The following is a 19542-nucleotide window of genomic DNA, read 5'->3' as shown; positions in this document are numbered from 1 at the left end:
GGGTAGGCTGACCTTGGTAAAGAATGACAGGCTCAGCGCTCAGATCCAATGAAGGGAAGGATTGGAGGTGAAAGAGGTCAGATCTCTATGTAAAAATCTGGAAAGCTGACTGACCCGGAAAAAAACCCACCTCTCCCCCCTTGGAGCAGGAGCCATTGAAGAGGGGATGACAGGGACAACCCCTTTTCCATAGTCTCCAGGCAGAATCAGACCTAAGCTGTCACAGGGAAAGAGCCAACAGGAAGGGACAAATCTGAGAAGGTAGGAGCCGAACCCCTCTACCAGATCAGACACTGGCATCACGGATCAAAGAGGTCAGATCTCTATGTAAAAATCTGGAAAGCTGACTGACCCAGAAAAAAACCCACCTCTCCCCCCTTGGAGCAGGAGCCATTGAAGAGGGGATGACAGGGGCAACCCCTTTTCCATAGTCTCCAGGCAGAATCAGACCTAAGCTGTCACAGGGAAAGAGCCAACAGGAAGGGACAAATCTGAGAAGGTAGGAGCCGAACCCCTCCCCCAGATCAGACACTGGCATCACGGATCCAAGACCTGCTCTGAACAGATGATACTGGAGCAGGGCTGGTCAGGGTAGCCGGAAGTCAACAAAGGAAGCTTCCTCAGATCAAATACTGACTCTCGGGTACCTAGGATCCTGGGGCTCAGACTAAGAGAGAACAAGGAGACTAAACAGGTTTGGTGGGAAGACTCTCAGATCCAAGAGGGGATGGAGTCAGCAAGAAATCCATTTGGATTTGAGCCTTGAGGAATCTCATCATCTTGTCCATATCTGTATCAGAAAAACTCAGTGGAAGCAGGCCTCGAATGCTTTGGAGAAGTCTCTAGTAATTTAGTGGGTAAAGTCGGGAAAACGGGTCTAAGAGTATATTCCGGAGTTTGGGTTCTGGCAGTCGAATCTGTAGTCCTAGGATCCGAATTTGAAGTGGATGGCCTTAGGGGGCTTGTAATAGCAATGATCCTTGTAGGATCCAAGGGAGTAGATGAAAGTCTCAGATCTGAAGTGAAAGGATCAGAGATTTTACAGGATTTGGCTGGAGGCTCCAAGGAAGCCCTTGAGATCTTGTGAGGGTGCTTTGCGGGACATGAAGAGCCATGATGAAGCTTCGAGGGGATCTGAATCCCTGGAGATAAAGTAAGGAGAAGCCCTTTCAAAATAAGCTTGTTTTTGCAATCAGCAATAGTTCTTGGATAAAAGCCTTCACAGATATTACAAGCCAATAGTAGATGCTCTGGCCCCAAATTTTATGTCCACAATCAGAACATTTAAAACCAGATGTTTTATCCAACATACTAAGAAGTTTCAGTCACCACAAGCAGCTACACTGACCACACAGAATGACAACACAAAGAAAATTCTTAACTATTTTAAATTACTCTAACACCTTCAATCCTAGGAAAAGACAAAACGCTTAACTATGGGAAACTTAACATTGTTTAACACTATTTCAATAAAAAACCACAAGTCCCAACAGCACTTAAAAAGAAAAACATAAGTTTAAGGGAAAACAACGGCAGGAGTCCTAATGCCTGGGAAAATTGTAAAGGGAGGGGAGGATAACTATATAGCAATTACTCTGACAGAAAAAATTTAACTTCGGTTTTTCAAAGTCATTATCTCACTCGAGACTGAAAATCTGTGGCCAGTCACAGTGGTGACAAACGAGAGCTGGGGAACCTGGAAATGGTGTAGGCCATTGTGGCTAGAGGGAGGAGCTCGAGACTGGGATCCAAGTCTGGAAAATGTGGCCGACTCAGGTCCGAGAGTCAGATCCATGACCCATCAGTGAGAAGAATGAAAAGGACAACATCAGATTTAATATTTTAGAACTTCCACAGAACAGTTAAACTGCAATTTGACACCACCTCATTAACATAATGTTCATTTTTTGCTGTTGCTATACTGGCTGAAACAGAAAATGTTACTCCTAGTTTATCAGAAGTTTAGGATTGTTGAGAACCTCCTTAGATAGAACACCTTACCAGAATGCAGAGAAGTCTTGCTGCAAATATCGTACTTTCAGAAATCACAACTGCCAAGCCTTTTATATTCCACATACACGCATAACTTTAATGTCAATGGACAAGAATGTGTTACTAACTCGTTCCTTCCAGTACAGCTCTTTTACGTGTGTACATTTAACTCTGTGGGTGTGGCTTGAGCCTTAAAAAACATGAAATTATCACCTCACAGTTCAACCAAATATTCACATCTCTGGATCCGTAAGTGTTACTAGAAAACTAAATGGCAAACTATTCAGAATAAATTAATATTTACATCAGTGGCATTCAGTTTGATGCTTTATTTTGGCTTATAAAATCTAGTTTAAAGGCAGTAAATATTAATTTTGTAATGTTATATAAACAGCTTACGAAACCTCAGTAATCATTCAAGCAAAAAACACACTGCCAGCAGGATTTTCTTCATACACCTGTGAGCAGTTATCTCCGTTACCTGAATGTTGACATATTTAGAGAAATATGAACTTTATAACAATACAAATATACAGTATACAAATAATATTCAATACGTCTTTGGCTGCATTAGACAGAGGTCAAATATCAATACAATTGTGTTAGCCATCAAGTAAGCTTTTAAGATGAAATCTTCTGATACCTTGCATATAGCATGGTATTTATGGAAATATCAACAAACAATATTTGATGCCTACAGCCGTTAGTAGGAGGCATACTCCACTATAATGAGCTAAAGCTATTTTTGTAACTACTACCACAAAACATCAGCACAAAAAGGTATAGACCTTAAGAGAATCTGCAATTTTCAGAACGTGGCTGAATTAAAAAACAGAGTTATCCATTTGCTCCCATACAAGTTGTATAAGAATACTACACAATATATCTTGTCTAGTACTGCAGTGATTGCAGCAGTTTAAAAAGAGCAAAGGTAAGCAACTACTGCGGCAAATCGCTTCTACATTTCAGGAAACACAGAGCAGGCCAAAAGAAACAGATGAGAACTGGAAATAACACTGGGTTTAGAAAAAGGCTAAAGGCAGGCCTCTCAAGTCAAGGGCTGACCAATAATGCAACTCATACTATTGCTTTCAAAGACTACCCAGCATTTCCTTACCCTAAAAAAAAAAAAGTGTTAAGGTGTTAAAACTTTGGACTTCTATGAAAGCATGGAAGATGTAGGAGGCTGTTGACTACTACCCAACCATGAATCATGCACTTTCTAGGTAAAACTAGTTTCCTTATGGCAACTGCAAGGTAACTACTGCAAACGGGTATAAATTTTGGAACCCAGTTTTTTTTTTTTTTAGTAGTTTTCTAGCTGGAGGGCAATACCCTGCCTTATTCCCGACATCTATGTATAGTCACTGTACCTTTGGGGTAAGAAGCAAAGAAAACAGTTAAAGTCAAAGTCTAAAACTGGATCCTTTCACAACCGTCACGCAAGCAATTATGATGCCCACACAGCAAACACAATATTTCTCTAGACAGCACTAGGGACTTGCAGTCCAACAAATCCTAACATCACAGCCTTTATAACAGAGATGTAGATGTTAACAAAAATCCAAAGAGCATTGGCTATGCTAACTGCATAATTGTTTACTTGATCATTTTGGTGGAGTTGGTGCATTATGCAGCCATATTTATTTTGGTAAATTGCAACTGAATCAACTAAACAGGTTCCAAAGTCAAAATTCAATAACTTGATACTACAAATCACCATAGTTTCATTCAGTATTTTTAATCAGATATATATGCACTATGTTTCAACCTATAGAACTTCACCAAAACCTTTATACATACCAGATCTGTTGTAATAAGGACGCGGCAATGAAACTGTTTTAATTTAGTCATAGCCTCAAGCCTCTGGTTCTGATTCATGTTGCCTAAAAACACAAATTAAGCAAAATATCAGGGGGCTTGCTACAAAAAAAATTCAGTAAGAGATTCACAGGTCATTTTAAGTATTTATACAAGTTTTCCAAAGTATCATTTTATCTTACAAAAGACAGAAGCATGGCTTGTGTTTTTCTTTATGTTCTTTTTTCTTCATAATACACAAGCAAGAGGTTTACCAGTAAGGTCAAACTGGAGTTTTGAACATTTATGTAAAAATAAAATTTCCAACACTCATCTGTAATTCTGTTCTCTTCAAAAAGGGAGTGTAGGGGTGCAAAAGTACTACTACACCTTAGACTAACGCAAGCAGTTATTGATGAATCTGCAGCAACTACTTTTTGTGGGAGGTAACTATAGCATTAATAGTTGTCCAACATCAGATCTAGTCCACTACTTAGATTCAGCAGTATGCCCATCTGACCAGTTTTCCTCCCCACCATGTATGTGGACCAAGCCATTTTACAGATTTTACTTGGTATGGCTTATTCCGGTTAAATCTTTTCTTGAAGAATTTGTTTGGCAGCAAAATATTTCAAGCAAATTACATCTCAACATGCAGCTTCATTAAATAGAGATTTAATTATTATGGGTAATATAAAACTGAAAAAAAATTATATCAAATACTATACAACATACGCTTTTCCTCAATAGAGGCAGCATACAATTTACATGAGACACAATCATTGCAAGATGCCAGCTGGCACAGACCTGCTAGTTTTACTCAACTATTGAGAAAGATGGAATTCCAATCCCACATCTGTAAAATTTCTTTGGTGCTAAATCACTGTAGCCCATATGCAAAACCACTGAGACATGCACACACAAAGCATTGTAGCTCTGCAATTTTAAGTACAGCTGCTCTGTACATTTTACCAGTGGGTAGCAAACATCACACCCCAACCAGAAATACAAGACCACTCAAACTTTCCCTCTAACAAAAATAAAGATGGTTTTGGAGCACTCATCTCACTCACCCCATCCCCATGTATACAACACAGAACCACATAAATCTGAATCAGGAAGAAACTGGGGGTTGTTCAAGATTTACTACCACCCTTTAACACACAGGGACTAAAATTCTGACCTAGCAAAACTGGTGCAGTTCCAGTCAAGTAATCTGTGTGCACATATGAGATTTTGGGTTCGCTACAAGCTGTCGAACCCACAGAACCACTCGCATAGCTGATTAAAAATCAGCTGATCATACGTGCCAGCAGTTGTTTTGTGCAACAATGCGATACAGTGGAGACTGGAGAATTTTCCCTTTCCCCAATGTAATGGGATCTTGCAGTTGGTGTATATAATTAGCAGTGGGTGTGGAGAGCTATAGTCCTCTACACAGGGCCTGCAGGGAGCTTGCCCTGCTGCAAATACAAGAAAAGAATATAAAAATGAACCTTTTTATCTATTGCTTGATTGACTGATTGCATTTACTAAATTGGGAAAGTTTACTGGGCCTAGGTGAGCCCATTTTCAATACAGGCCTGGGGAGAAAAGCTCCACATAACATTAACAGTACATACAAGAAAAAGCACAATATACAGGGATTATACAGTCTCAATGCATGGAAACAAATATTAAACACAATGGTACAAGTTGTTTACAAACCTTACACATCAACATTGTGTACAATTTGATCATTGAGGATGAAGTTAGGTAGAGTAGCAGTTTTGATGGTTACTTGGAGTTTTGTAGGCATTCAGCACGTCAGAGAGAGCTCCTAAGTAGTGATATTGTAGAGAGATATAGTAGTGGATCAGGTGTTAGGAGGCACTATTTTGGGACAAGTACATTGCCAGAGAGAACAGAGGTGTGATCTGAGAGACTTCTTAAAGAGAGCAGGATTACGGATTGTTCCGACAGAAGGTGGGAGGGCCTTCCATAGTTGAGAGACAGTAAAATAGTACATTTGACCAACCGCAAGGTTAGGTTTTTCAACTTTCACCATCATTGTGTTTTTGGATCTTAGTGACCTATTAGGGTAGTATGTAGTCAATGAGGAGGAGAAAGAGGGGCAAGTTGAAGGCTTGTATAAGAGTTAACGTGCAGTGGTTAATTAAGCAATAATCCACGCCTGGGTGTGGGTAATGCTGGATTTACCCACGGTCGGTGTGGTTTGGTCACGAGGGCGAATGGCCAAACAAAGACAACCGTGGGTAAAATCCAGCATTAACCACACCCAGAAGTGGGTTATTGCTATTATACAATGACATTTAAGAAAAAAAACACTTACTTTTCTTAAATAATGGCATTGTATAATGCCTCCGTGCTGCCCTTCCGCAGCTGTCTGGTATTCTGCGGCAGTTCTGATGTACTGCTCATGCGTATGCTTATGCAGTACATCAGAGCTGTGGGTGGAAGCAACGGAGAAAGCAAGATCTCCGTTGCTCTTTAGAAACTGTCTCACTATGTTAAAGGAGTTTAACATAGCGAGACAGCTTTAAAAAAACAACGGAGATCTTCCTATCTCTGTTGCCTTTTTTTTTTTTTAAAGCTGTCTCGCTATGTTAAACTCCTTAACATAGTGAGACTGTTTCTAAAAATCAACGGAGATCTTGCATTCTCCTTTGCTGTAAAAAAAAAACCACACACGCTAATAGAAAAAGTCCGGGTGACCGGACCTTTTTCCATTAGTTTAAGTCTGATTTACAACGTGTACGCTTTGGAATATTAATGGGGGGTCGTTGTAGAATTGTGAATAAGTGAGGTAGTGTGGGAATTCAAACCAGTTTAGCTGTTGTAGAGATATGTAAGCAGTGGTGTGCTGAGTTTTTTTGAATTTGTTACATATTTGGCAATCTTGTTGTAACACGAGTCCAGTGTGGTTTTCAGGGAGGACTGGATATAGGTGAGGATTGGGCACCGTACAGTAGAGATGATAGTAGGAAGGATGATGCTAGAGTTTTTTTTGCAGTAATATTAAGGTAGTATTTCTGTCTATAGAGGGCACCTAATTTTTGATTTTTTTTTTATGTTGCTATGGATATGGAGGTCAAATGTTAGATTTTAATCAATAACTCCTAGCAGTTAGATACTTGGAACAACTTCAATGAGAGTATTATAGGATTGGACAGAAAAATCATTCTTATTCAGAGCGGTACTTTTTTTTTTGGGGGGGGGGGGGGGGTCTCAGAAGTTTGGTTTTATTGGAATTTTAGAGCAAGATGGTTGTTTGACATCAAAGTTCCGGTTGCAGTAGAAACATTTTGGGTAAGACATAACTCAGATACAGATTTGGCAGTACAGAGGATTGTAGAATCATCTGCATATTGGATAACTGTGCAATGGGTAAGGGTGGTGTGGAAGTTGTTAATGAATATACTGAAAAGGGGTGGACCTACTATAGCTCCTTGACGTACACCTGTGGTTGTGTTGAGAAAAGGTGAGGAATGTTGCCATTTGGTAGATTGTTGCCTACTGGTGAGATAGTCTGCAAACCAGTTTAAGGTATGGGGGGGGGGGGGGAGAGACACCTAAGTTGGTGAGTTTTGTGAGCAGAAGGGAAACCGTGTCAAAGGCCTTAGAGAGATCTAGGAACAGTGAGGAGACTATGTAACCAGCATTGCAAGCCCTGTTTAGTGTGTCCATAAAGGATATGAGAGCAGTACAAATACTATGACCTGACCTAAAGCCGTGCTGTGTGGGGGAAGTATCTGACTTTGGACAAGATAATTAAGAAGTGTGAATATATTTTTCTAATATTTTAGAGATAGAGAGAGGATAGTGATGGGTTGGAAATTAGAAATATATCAGAGTTGTTGCCACCTTTACGGAGTGGAAGAACAAATGCTTTCTTCCATATATTTGGTATACTGGACTCCTGAATAGATCTACTGAGGAGTATGCTGCTAGCATAGGCAATAGAGTTTGCAGATAGTTGTAGAAATTGTCTGGTGCATTAGTACAACATTTGAGCTTATTTATTTTTTTACAGTGGAAGTTGGTATAGGTGAGAAAGAATAGAGGAGTATGACGTGGAAGGTTCAGGTGAGCAGGAGTCTATAGGTGGGAAGGTAGTGGCGAGTTTAGCTCTGGTGTCAAAATATGAATTTAACAGCAAATCTCTCTCAGTGGGAAGTTTATCTGGATTAGGACAAGTATTGTTATTTTTACATGGATGGAGTAGGGAAATAATTGTGCTCCAAACTTTCTTTGCGTTTAGTTTGTGCTGGTCTTGAAGGCTTAGGAAGTGTGTTATTTTTACATGGATGGAGTAGGGAATTAATTGTGCTCCAAAATTTCTTTGCATTTAGTTTGTGTTGGTCTTGAAGGCTTAGGAAGTGTTTTTTTATTTTTAATCACTAGTCATTTTGCCTGGTTGCATAATTGTTCATACTGAATGAAGTTGTTAGGGAATTTTATTTTTTTGCCAACTTTTCCAAGCTTTATTCCTAGCAGACATAATATGCATTGTGTGTTTGGTAAGCCAGGTTGCCTGTTTATCTTTTATTCTTTTTAGTTGAGGTGGGGCTAACCTATTTAAAATTCTAAGAAAAGTTGAATTGAAGAATTCAACAGCCTCGTGGAGAGGAAGATATTTGAGTGGGGTCCAGATGATCCTTCGTAAGATTTCATTAAAGTTGTTGGGGGAGAAGTGAGAAATCTCTGGTTTGCTTAACTTGGTGTGTGATTAGGGCTGAGGTGGTCTTATATCACTTTAAATGTGGAGTATATATTGGTTGCTCACTAGGGGTCGGGTTTCCTGACTTGTACAGACTTTATAGCATTGATAAAGGCCATGACATGGCCGAAACCGGTATGCTTGGTTACTAGGATTCCTTAATATTTAGTGGAATCTGCTCAAAAATAAAGTTGGGTTCGAGAGAACTGTACGTGCTGGCTCATCTTTTTTAGAATGTTGATGGATTGCTTGGAGCCGTGCACGTTGTCCGGCGTGCGCGTATCCTGGTTTGAGGTGGTCTTATGACACACAAAGGCTGATGTGTGGTCACTAATACTGTTAGGCAGTGTGCTGGAGGAGATTTTGTTAGGACTGGAGAAGAGTATCCAATCCAGAACTAAACTACTGCCTGTTTTACTGTTGGGCCTGGTTATATTGGTTATTAGTTGCGTATAGTTATATAGGTTTATGCTGGTAGAAGGATCCCAATTAGAAATATTAAGCCAGTTAATGTTAACACCCCCTAGGATGATGGTGTTGTTTGTAATGTTATTAGCTGACTAAGCAAGAATATCTTCAAGTGTAGGAATGCTCTTGCCTGGGGGGGGGTGTATAGGACTATGATACAAAGGTTTTTACTGTTATTCATTTTTAGAAAGGATACTAGTATCTCTGCTGTTGAGAATTGTGTATTGAACTACAGTGAAGGTGTTGGTGTTTGGGTATATCAAGGTGATAACCACCCCCCTTTTTTATGCGGTCGATCTATTTTGAGGGAAATGTAATTAAGGGGTAGGAATTTAGCATCTTTGATGCAAGGTTTTAAACATGTCTCAGTAATGGCAGTGAAGTCTGGTTTGTTTTCGTCTAACCAGGCATGTAGGTGTGGTATTTTATTTCTAATTGTTTGGAGATTGATGGTGATTTGTTTATCAGTTGCTAAACTGACAAGTTATGCTTGATCAGTTCACATTCAATAGCTTTAAATTTCAACCAGCTGTCTCATATTTGAGATTTTATACACAATGTTAAAAATCAGCAAAAGTCAAAACAAAAACACTCCTCAGAGGGCAACAGCTCTTCAACCAGTACTGCTAATCACACATACATAAATGACACACATTAGCACAGAGAGAATATGTGATGTGCTGTGCCCAAGTGAAAATCTTCGGTTCATACAGACTTGCTTCAAGCCAACTACATAGCACAAACATAGACATACTTAATTATCTGACAGGTTCCCTCTCTCAAAGCCCATTACTTGTCCACATCACTCCACTAGGCAACGGCAAGTCAAAGGCATACTCAGTGCAATAAGCCCTCTGATTTGCACTTCCACATATTGTAAACATTACACCATTTTAAACACTTCACTACAACAAGCAAAGGCTGTGGGCACGCTAATTGGGTCACTTCAGTATTACATTTCCTGTCACCACTAGCTAGACAATTCATGCAGTCACCGATTCAAATTATACAGGACTGGCAATTCCAGAATCCACAGATTGTTAATCTAGCTGTAAACTAAATGGACAGTTCTAACATCGAGACAGTCCAATAAAACTCTAGCACTACCTCAAAGATTTAAAAAAAAAATGCAATCAACTATTCTAAGCTGAAAAAAGAAATTCAACAGTAAAGCCATCATGCTTGCTTACAGAAAGCTCCTATTAAGCACTTACCAACAAGCACTCAAGTTCACAAGTATAGGAAACTTTAGAGCTGGGAACTAGAACTGCAGTCTGTAACTGCAGTAAACACCATCAGACTTGTGCACAAGTTTGGAACAAGCTACACTATAACCCACTCAAGTAATTGCATGCTACGAAAATGTGAATAGTCACAATGCCTGAAAAGTTTATGGCACTAACATACAATGACCTGGCTTTATTTTCTTTGCCAAAAGTCAACAAATTCAGGCGGGAGTTTCATCTTAAAACAAGTTGCTTTCTAGTACAGCTCCATGTTACGAAAATTTACAGCCCTTTCTGTGACCCAGACAACCAAAAAGGAGTGAGTAGGAGTGAGCAGCTGATGCTAGTCATCCATCCTGGGGAGAGGGAGGCTGACTAGGCTTGCTATAATATTAGGAACAACAGCCTGACAAGCTCTGTGCTACAATAGGTAAACTACCTGGGCACAAAGTGAAGCAGCATACATGCATCTCCAATAGGCAACAAGATTAAAAGCCTGCCACAGGGTGGGAGGGGAATTACAACACACTCCCTAGCAGTAGTAAGACACTGCATTAGTGTCCTCAATCTCCTCATCGACCCTGTACATGGACTGGGTTGGGCCCGCAAGAGGCTACAGTGTGTCTTGTAGACCTGGTGAATGTGGAGAGGCATTGTTGGCAGATGTGTGAAGGAAGACAGCAAACAAAGTCTCTATAAAATGCTCCGTCAAATTTTTGCAGGATCAATACCAACACCCAAGTGCCCTCCACTCAAAGTGATAATGGCATCAAACTAGCTAGCTAACTTATGTATACCCTGGTCATCGATGCTTAGCATCCCTAAGCCTTCAAGTGTCTACTCCGTGAAAAAATGAGATTAAAGACATGTTGTTGTCTTTCGGCTTTTTCCCGGTAAGGGGTCGCCACAGCGGAATTCCAGTCCACTAATGATTGCCAGCAGATTTTTACGAAACGCCGAGGTGCCAGCTCAATGCTCAACCTTCAACGAAGGCACGCCCATTTACGCAGGCAGGTCTTTCGAACACTACCCAATCACAGGGAGGAGATGCAGACTCCACACAGAAGGCACTCCCAAGCCACACCGAGAATCGAACGGGAAAACCTCTTGCTGTGAGGTAACAACGCTACCGCCGTACCACCGCGGCATTGCTATTAAAGACATAAATTAATAAAAGTCTGGTAGGGCAATATACCAGCCCTATCATGATCTGTACAGTGCACACACTTTTCTTGCATTCTTTGTAATTTTGGAAAACACACTTTATGACATATACAAGGTGATAATGGTACTGCTGGAAGGAAGCTGTTAATAATGATACCCATCAAGGAACCCCAGGGCCTGTCAAAAAGTACAGTTTTGTACCTACCATAAATGTAGATGTTCGAGTGCCCATACAGCTGCAGTCATAACAAATGGGTTATCCTGTTGTCAGGCAGGTCCTTGGTCGGCCGAATTCCAAAGTGTAGGTCCGGCATCGGTTGTCGTCACTTCTTCCCTGACGTCAGTGCGGCAGGGGTACAAAAGAGGCAGCCGACGACATTTTCTTCAGTTTTTCTTGCCCCAGATGTCAGGTGCCCCCAGAAGGAAGGCAAACATAATGTTATGCAAAGATGCAGTGTTGATAAATCAAAAAACAGTAGTTGCAAGCAAATACACCATAAAAGAATACCCCAAAAAGGTTGTATGAAAAGTGTTTGTCATAAGGCCTGTCCTGAGAGGGGATGGAGGGAGGGCAACCTGGACTGCAACTGTATGAGCACTCGAACATCTACATTTATGGTAGGTACAAAACTGTACTATGTTCATTGTGCATACACAGCTGCGGTCATAACAGATGGGTAGAATCCCAAAGCTAAGTAAGGGTGGTAGGCACTAAGTGGAACTAGGAGGAGCTAGGATGCCCTGCAGGACTGCTGTGGCAAAGCCCGCTCTAGATTTTGAGTATAGTGGGAGGTGATAGTGCTTGGAGAAAGTGTGCACTGAACTCCAGGTGGCTGCTTCCAAAATGTCCTTGGTAGGGACCCCCCTGAGGAAGGCTGCAGAGGTAGCTGTGGCTCTGGTGGAGTGGGTCTGATGCATGCAGGCACAGTTTTTCCATGAAATGAGTAACAAAAGAGTATGCAGTGGGCTATCCATTTTGAAATTGTCTGTTTGGAAATGGCCTTTCCTTGAGCACCTGCAGCATAGGACACAAAGAGTTGCTCAGATTTCCTGAATGGCTTTGTCCTGTCCAAGTAGTAACGAAGTCGTCTGTGAATGTCCAAGGAATGTAGTAGTCTTTCCCCTTTGTTTTGTGGATTAGGATAAAAGGTAGGTAAGTGGATAGTCTGATTCAAAGCTACACTGGATACTACCTTTGGCATAAAGGTAGGGTTGGTTCATAAGGAAACTCTGTCCTGATGGAAAATGATGAATGGTTGCACAGCCATGAGGGCCTGTAGCTCCGAAACCCTGCGAGCTGAGGTGATAGCCAGAAGAAAGGCCGTTTTCCATGACAAGTACTGTAACTCTGATGAAGAAGCTGGCGCGAAGGGAGGAAGGGTCAGCTTTTCCAATACGAAGTTGAGGTCCCAAGCAGGGAGTGGTGGTTTCCTTGGGGGTTTTATATTCTTTGCCCCTCTGAGGAACTGCCTTAAGAGAGGATGAGAGAATAAAGGAGGATCTGTGTTGTATTGTGCAGAAATGGCTGAAGCGTGGATTTTGATGGAGGAGAAGGAAAGTCCATTGTTTAACATCTTGGCTAGGTACTGTAAAATTTGAGGTATGTTTATTACCCAAGGATTCTGGCCCTTTTCCTGATTCCAGGCACAAAATACATTTCCATTTGGCGGAGTAGGCCTTTCTAGAAGGTCTTCTGTCCTCCAAGATGACATCCTGCACCTCCTTGGAGAGGAGAAACTGTTGGGAAATCAAGGAATTCTCCATGCAGCTAGATTTAGAGTTTTGAGATAGCTGTGAAGAGTTTTGTAGTTGTGCTGGGACAACAGAAGAGGGACTAGAGGCAGGATCCATGGTGGGGAATGTGTCAGGCTCTTCAGGAGCGGATACCAGTGTTGTCTTGGCTAGTCTGGAGCAATGAGAATCATTTTCGGCCTCTCTGCTCTGGCTTTTAATAGAACTTTGGGCAGCAGAGGAAGAGGCAGGAAGGCATAGACAGTCAATGCTGCCCAACTGAAGGAAAGTGCGTCCACTTTCCAGGCCTGTGGATGATAGGTTCTTGAACAAAATTTTTTCAACTGGCAATTTCTGTGGGTAGCAAAGAGATCTATGCCTGGCTGTCCCCATGCCAGAGTTATCTTTGTGAAAACTTGAGGATGCAACTTCCATTCGTGTGGATCTGTCATATTTCTGCTTGGGTTGTCTGCCAGTGTGTTTTCCTTCCCTGGCAGGAATTGTGCCTGTAGTTGAATTTGCAATTCCAGTGCTGTGTTCCATAGGGTCATGGCTTGCCTGCACAGGGGGTATGAGCGAGTTCCCCCCTGTCTGTTTATGTAACACATCACTGTGGTGTTGTCTGTCCTTATCAATAGCTGGCCTGGATGCAGTAGGTCTTTGAAGGTCATAACAGCCTTTTGCACGGCTAGCATTTCCTTTTGGTTGATGTGAAGGTGCTTCTCTTTTCGGGTCCATTTTCCCTGAATGCACTGATCTGTCATGTGTGCTCCCCAGGCGTAGTCTGAGGCGTCTGTTATGATGATTTGAGTTGCTTGAGGTACACAGAAAGGAAGACCTGTGCTTCTTTGGCAAGCTTGAGCCCACCACAGAAATTTCTTTTGAAGGCATGGAATGAGTGGAATAATTGCTTCCAAGCGGTGGCTGTGTTGAGACCATAAGTTTTTTAGGTACCACTGAAGTTTCCTCATATGCAGCTTTGCACATGGGATTAGCAGCATGCAAGATGCCATGAATCCCAGAGCCTGCAGGACTTTCCTTGCAGTTAGCCTGGTGTAAGTTGCCATTTTTCTGAAGTAATGAGACAGTTGCCCTTGCTTGTCTGGCGTGAGGTAGGCCATCTGGGTGGTTGTATCCAAGCTGGCACCCAGGAAAATTATTTGTTGAGAGGGTATTCGTTTTGATTTCTTTTTGTTGACTGTGTATCCCAGGAAGTTCAACAGTTTTATCACAAACGCCAGGTGCTGCAGTAGTATGTCCTTGCTGTCCGCTTGGATCAGGCAGTCGTCCAGATATGGGTAGATTTGTATCTCTTGTAGTCTGCAGAAGGCGATTACTGATGCCAGGCATTTCATAAACACTCTGGGAGCAATAGATAAGCCAAAGGGCAATGCAGAGAATTGGTAATGGGTTGAACCTGCAAGAAATCTGAGGTATCTTCTGCAATCTTGTCTGATAGGGACATGCAGGTATGCCTCCTTGAGGTCCAATGTTACCAGCCAAGACTCCTTGCCCAGCATGGGAAGAAGCTGCTGTAATGTGAGCATCTTGAATTTTGGCACCTGTAGGTATGTGTTTAGGATGGATAGGTCTCCAATCTTTGTCTTTCCTTGGTACCAGGAATAGTCTGGAATAAAACCCTTGACCGTGTTCTTTTGCAGGTACCTCTTGAATTGCTTTCATGTCCATGAGAGCTGAAATTTGTTTTTGTGCCTCTGCCCTTTGATTTTGTGGCAGGTTTGGCATGCCTCTCATTTTTGGAAGGGTGTGAAAGTGGAACCTGCAGCCTCTGTCTATAATGTCCAGAATCCATTTGTCTCTTGTAACAATATGCCAATTTTTTGAGAATAATGTCAGTTTTCTGCCCAAAGGTGCTGCCATTAAATCTTTGCTTGGCAGGTGTAGGGGGAAGTCATTGTGTCCGTTTTCTAAAAGACTGTGATCTGTCTTCTCCACCTCTTGGGGTTGGTGCTTGCCACTGTCTGAAGATCTTTGAGGTTGCCCTCTACCCCTTGGACACCTGTATTTGCCCCTTTGAGGTCTGTCCGTGGCTGGAAAGGACCAATTTTATGAAGGTCAGTTTCTGCTGAAACGTGGAGGCTGTACCTGCAGGAAATCTTTCACTGTTTGCACTGATTTTGCTTTTTCCTCCATTTTCTTTAGCACCTCCTCAGCTTTAACACCAAACAATACATTTTTTTGAAGAGGTGCATCTAATAATTTAGCTTTGACATGATCTGGTAAGGTTTGCTCTTTGAGCCAAGCATGCCTACGTATAACAGACCCCATAACAGCAGCTCTACATGAGGCCTCTAAAGCATCAAAACCACACTGCAAGGTATGTTTACCCACTTGCTCTGCAAATCTCTTAACTCTCTTAAATAACTCTTTTAAATCTGGTTGTTCTGGTTGTGTCATCTTGCTTTTCAGCTGACATATCAAAAACTGTTGATACTTTAACATATGGAACTGACAGTTTAATGCCCTCATGGTTAAAGTGGCTGAGGTGTACACCTTTTTCCCCCCTTTCTAAAGCTCTGGAATCTCTCTCTGAAGGTAATGGGTTTTTAGCAGTAGAGGCCTTAATTCCCTTGGGACCCTGTGAAATAGTTTCTGAGTCAGCAGTATGGCTTTTATACAGGAACTGGTGAGAATCAGGAACCCGGTAATACCTGTCTGGTTTAACAGGAGCTGGAGGCAAAGACTCAGGATTAAGGCTGGCTTCTGTGTACACATCATCCAATATATCTAAAACAGGAGGGATAGCCAGAGGCCTATGCTGGGGGAGCAGAAGAAATTCCCTGAGCCTTTTCTTGGAATCTGAGTAATCTTGGCCTTCCCAGTGAAAGTGTTCCCTCAATGTATGCAGGGTTTCCCCAAAAGAGAAGTCCTCGGGGGGGGGGGGGGACCAAGGGAATACACTCCTCTGCATCAGAATCTTCGAAAGGAGAATAGGCATAATCCTGGTCCTCATATAGTTCTGAGGTAATAGAAGCTTGATCTGAGGAAGGGTAGTCTTCCTCTAATCTGGGCCTTTTGTCATAGGGGGGTTGAGAACCCCTGATAAGAGTAATCAAATCCTCAGCCATTTTAAGCATCTGTTTTTTAGGCATGGTGCCTTGAGAGGAGGTCTGAGGAACGTGTTTTTTGGTTTTCATGGCTGTTTTAGATTTAGTGAAGGCCTTAATAGAGAAGGAGGAAGGCCTGAAGACCCCTTGAGAAATGGCAGGCCTGCCTAAATTCTGAGTTTCCCCGCCAGGAGTGGCGTCGGTATCTGTAGTAGGAATGGGGGCCGAGGAGCCTGCGACCTCGGGTACTGAAGACACCAGTAATGCATTGTCATCGGTACTCAGGGGCTGCGTCGGCGCTTCGCTGAGTACCGGAGAACCGGTAGTCGGCCTTAGCGTGGTTTCAGTAGGTGGTGCAGACCTCGTATGTCGGTCCTTATCCTTGCGTTTTTGCTCAAAACTGGAGTCGGAGTATCCAACGACATAATATAATTACATTTTTTGCCAAAAAAATGAAGGGCGAACTCCGCCGGACGCTTAATAGTGCGTTTGTTGAATCTAGCACAAAAACGTCAGGCCGAGATGTCGTGGTCTGGGCCTAAGCAAGGTATACAGAAAGAGTGGAAATCCTTATGCGGTATTTGCTTCCCACATGAAATGCAATTATTAACTTTGTCTGACCAGTCTGAGGCAAGAAAAGGTTTCCCCAACGGGGTACTTCGCTTTCAAGAAGACTTCGGCTGAAATACTTTCGTAAATCTCAGGCGTTGGCCGACCGGCACTTGCGAACTGCTTCTGCTTTGGGCACCGCGTGGCAAGAAAGACGGAAGAAAATGACGTCGGCTGCCTCTTTTGTACCCCTGCCGTACTGACGTCAAGGAACAAGCGACGACAACTGACGCCGGACCTAGACTTTGGAATTCGGCCGACCGAGGACCCGCCTGACGGCAGGATAACCCATCTGTTATGACTGCAGCTGTATGCACGATGAACATCTAGAAAGCAGCATCATCAGGAGATCAAGGCTTTGTTCACTACATTTAACAACATGATTAGAGAGTCTGGATAGCACAAGAGCATTTTATCCACACAAGGCATCATATCCACAATGACAACTTACTGCATGAAACTTAGTGCTGCTAAAATGCAACAGAAGGATAATGACATTTTAAACTTTTTAAACTCAAGTAATGAAAAGAAAGTACAGTTGTGTACACCTACCATAAATGTAGATGTTAGAGTGTCTTCACTGTTGCAGTCATAACTGTAGGGGTGTGTTCCTGCCGGCAGGCAGCCCGAGGTAGGCCAGAATTCCAAAGTCTGGGTCCGGCGTCGGCTGTACCAGCAAGTCCCCTGACGTCAGAACGCAGAGGTATAAAGCCGACAGCCGACGCCATCTTCTCCAGCCTTTCTTGCCCCAGATGTCAGAAGCCCCCAATAAACCAATAGGTGTCCAAAAGGAAACACAAATACACCACAAAAGAAGTGGAAGAGAGAACAAACAAGAATAAGAGGGGATTGGTGGAGGAAACCGACTGCAACAATGAAGACACTCGAACATCTACATTTATGGTAGGTGTACACAACTGTACTATGTTCTTCGTGTTTCACTGTTGCAGTCATAACTGTAGGGTAGAATCCCAAAGCTGTGAAAGGGGGAGGAGGTTATGCAGAAGAAGGGGCAGCTAGAAGACCCTGCAAAACAGCAGAGGCAAAGCCTGCCCTAGACTTAGAATACAGAGGGAGATTATAGTGCTTAGAAAAAGTATGCACTGAACTCAAAGTGGCAGCTTCCAAAATGTCTTTGGTAGGAACTCCTCTGAGAAAAGCTGCTGAAGTGGCAGCTGCTCTAGTTGAATGACTTCTAACAGTACCTGGAATCTGTTTCCCATAGTGAGAGTAACAAAACCGTATTCCATGAGCAATCCATTTGGAAATAGTTTGTTTAGAAATAGCCTTACCTAGAGAACTGGAGGCATAAGAGATAAGCAATTGATCAGATTTTCTGAAATCTTTAGTTTTGTCCAGGTAAAATCAAAGCTGTCTGTGTACGTCCAATGAATGTAAGATCCTTCCCCCTTTATTTTGAGGATTAGGAAAGAAGGTAGGAAGGTGAATAGTCTGATTTAGTGCCACTTTCGAAATCACCTTAGGCATAAATGTAGGATTGGTCCTCCAGGAAACTCTGTCTTGGTGGAAGATAATATATGGTTCCACAGCCATGAGAGCTTGCAACTCTGAAACCCTTCTGGCAGAAGTCAATGCTAAAAAAATAGCTGTCTTCCAGGATAAGAACTTGATATCCGAAGCCACAGCAGGCTCAAAAGGAGGCAAAGTAAGTTTCTCCAAGACATAATTAAGATCCCAAGCAGGAACAGGAGGAGTTCTGGGAGGTCTTAAATTCTTGGCCCCTCTCAAAAATTGTCTCACCAGTTGGTGAGAAAAGATGGGAGGATCAGTGTTGAAATGAGCTGAGATAGCAGAAGCATGGATTTTGATGGATGAAAAAGAGAGGCCTTTAAGCAAAAGGTTTGAGAGGTAAAGTAAAATGGAGGAAATATCAGGCAAAAGAGGGTTAGAACCTCGGTCCTGCATCCAAATACAAAATCTTTTCCATTTAGAAGCATAAGATTTTCTAGTGCTTGGCCGTCTAGCTTCTAGAAGAACATCCAAAACTTGTTTGGGAAGAGCAGAAGGAATCAAAGGCCCTTGAAGAGCCAAGCTGCCAGGCATAGGGTCTTGGCTTGAGAGTGTAGCATCTGACCCTGATGCTGGGACAGAAGAGAAGGGATCAGAGGTAGAATCCAAGGAGGTTCCAAGAATAGGTGTTTTAAAGTTGGATACCAAAACTGCCGAGGCCAATTTGGAGCTATCAGAATGATAATCTTGGGTTTGTCCTGTTTTATTTTCAGTAATACTCGAGGCAGAAGAGGAAGAGGAGGGAAGGCATATCCCGAAAGATTCCTCCAGCTGAATGACAGAGCATCCACTTTCCAAGCTGCTTTGTGGAAGGACCTGGTGCAAAAGCGAGGCAACTGATGATTGAGATGGGATGCAAACAGATCTGAGGACAATCCCAAACTGCAGTAATCTTGCTGAATAAGCTGGGGTCCAGCATCCATTCGTGAGGATCCAAAAGGTTTCTGCTTAGGCTGTCTGCTAAGAGATTCTGTTTTCCTGGAATGAATTGAGCTTGAAGATGCAGATTCAGATTTAGAGCCGTGTCCCATAAATTCATGGCTAGTCTGCAAAGGGGGTAAGAGTGAGAGCCCCCTTGCTTGTTTATGTACCACATGACTGTGGTATTGTCTGTACGAATCAGAAGAGGCCCCGGATTCAAAAGATTCTGGAAGGCTAGAAGAGCATTTTGAACTGCCAACATTTCCTTCAAGTTGATGTGCCAGAAAAGATGTTTCTTTGTCCAAGAACCCTG

At 42.4% G+C, this 19542-nt stretch overlaps 1 protein-coding gene across 1 annotated transcript in view; it reads right to left on the bottom strand.

The window, feature by feature from the left end:
• The window catches only part of DDX20 (DEAD-box helicase 20), a 204149-nt gene that overhangs the window by 74022 nt on the left and 110585 nt on the right, over nt 1–19542 (bottom strand). The window contains exon 8 of the mRNA XM_044076991.1: nt 3796–3878. Coding sequence (XP_043932926.1) covers nt 3796–3878 — 83 coding nt within the window. The remainder of the gene's footprint in view (nt 1–3795; nt 3879–19542) is intronic.

This window comes from Protopterus annectens, chromosome 7.part0 (genome assembly GCF_019279795.1).
Source record: "Protopterus annectens isolate FY-2018-M chromosome 7.part0, PAN1.0, whole genome shotgun sequence".
NCBI lineage: Eukaryota > Metazoa > Chordata > Ceratodontiformes > Protopteridae > Protopterus > Protopterus annectens.
Note: the sequence above shows the minus strand (reverse complement) of the source record. Positions and strands in the feature narration are given on the sequence as shown.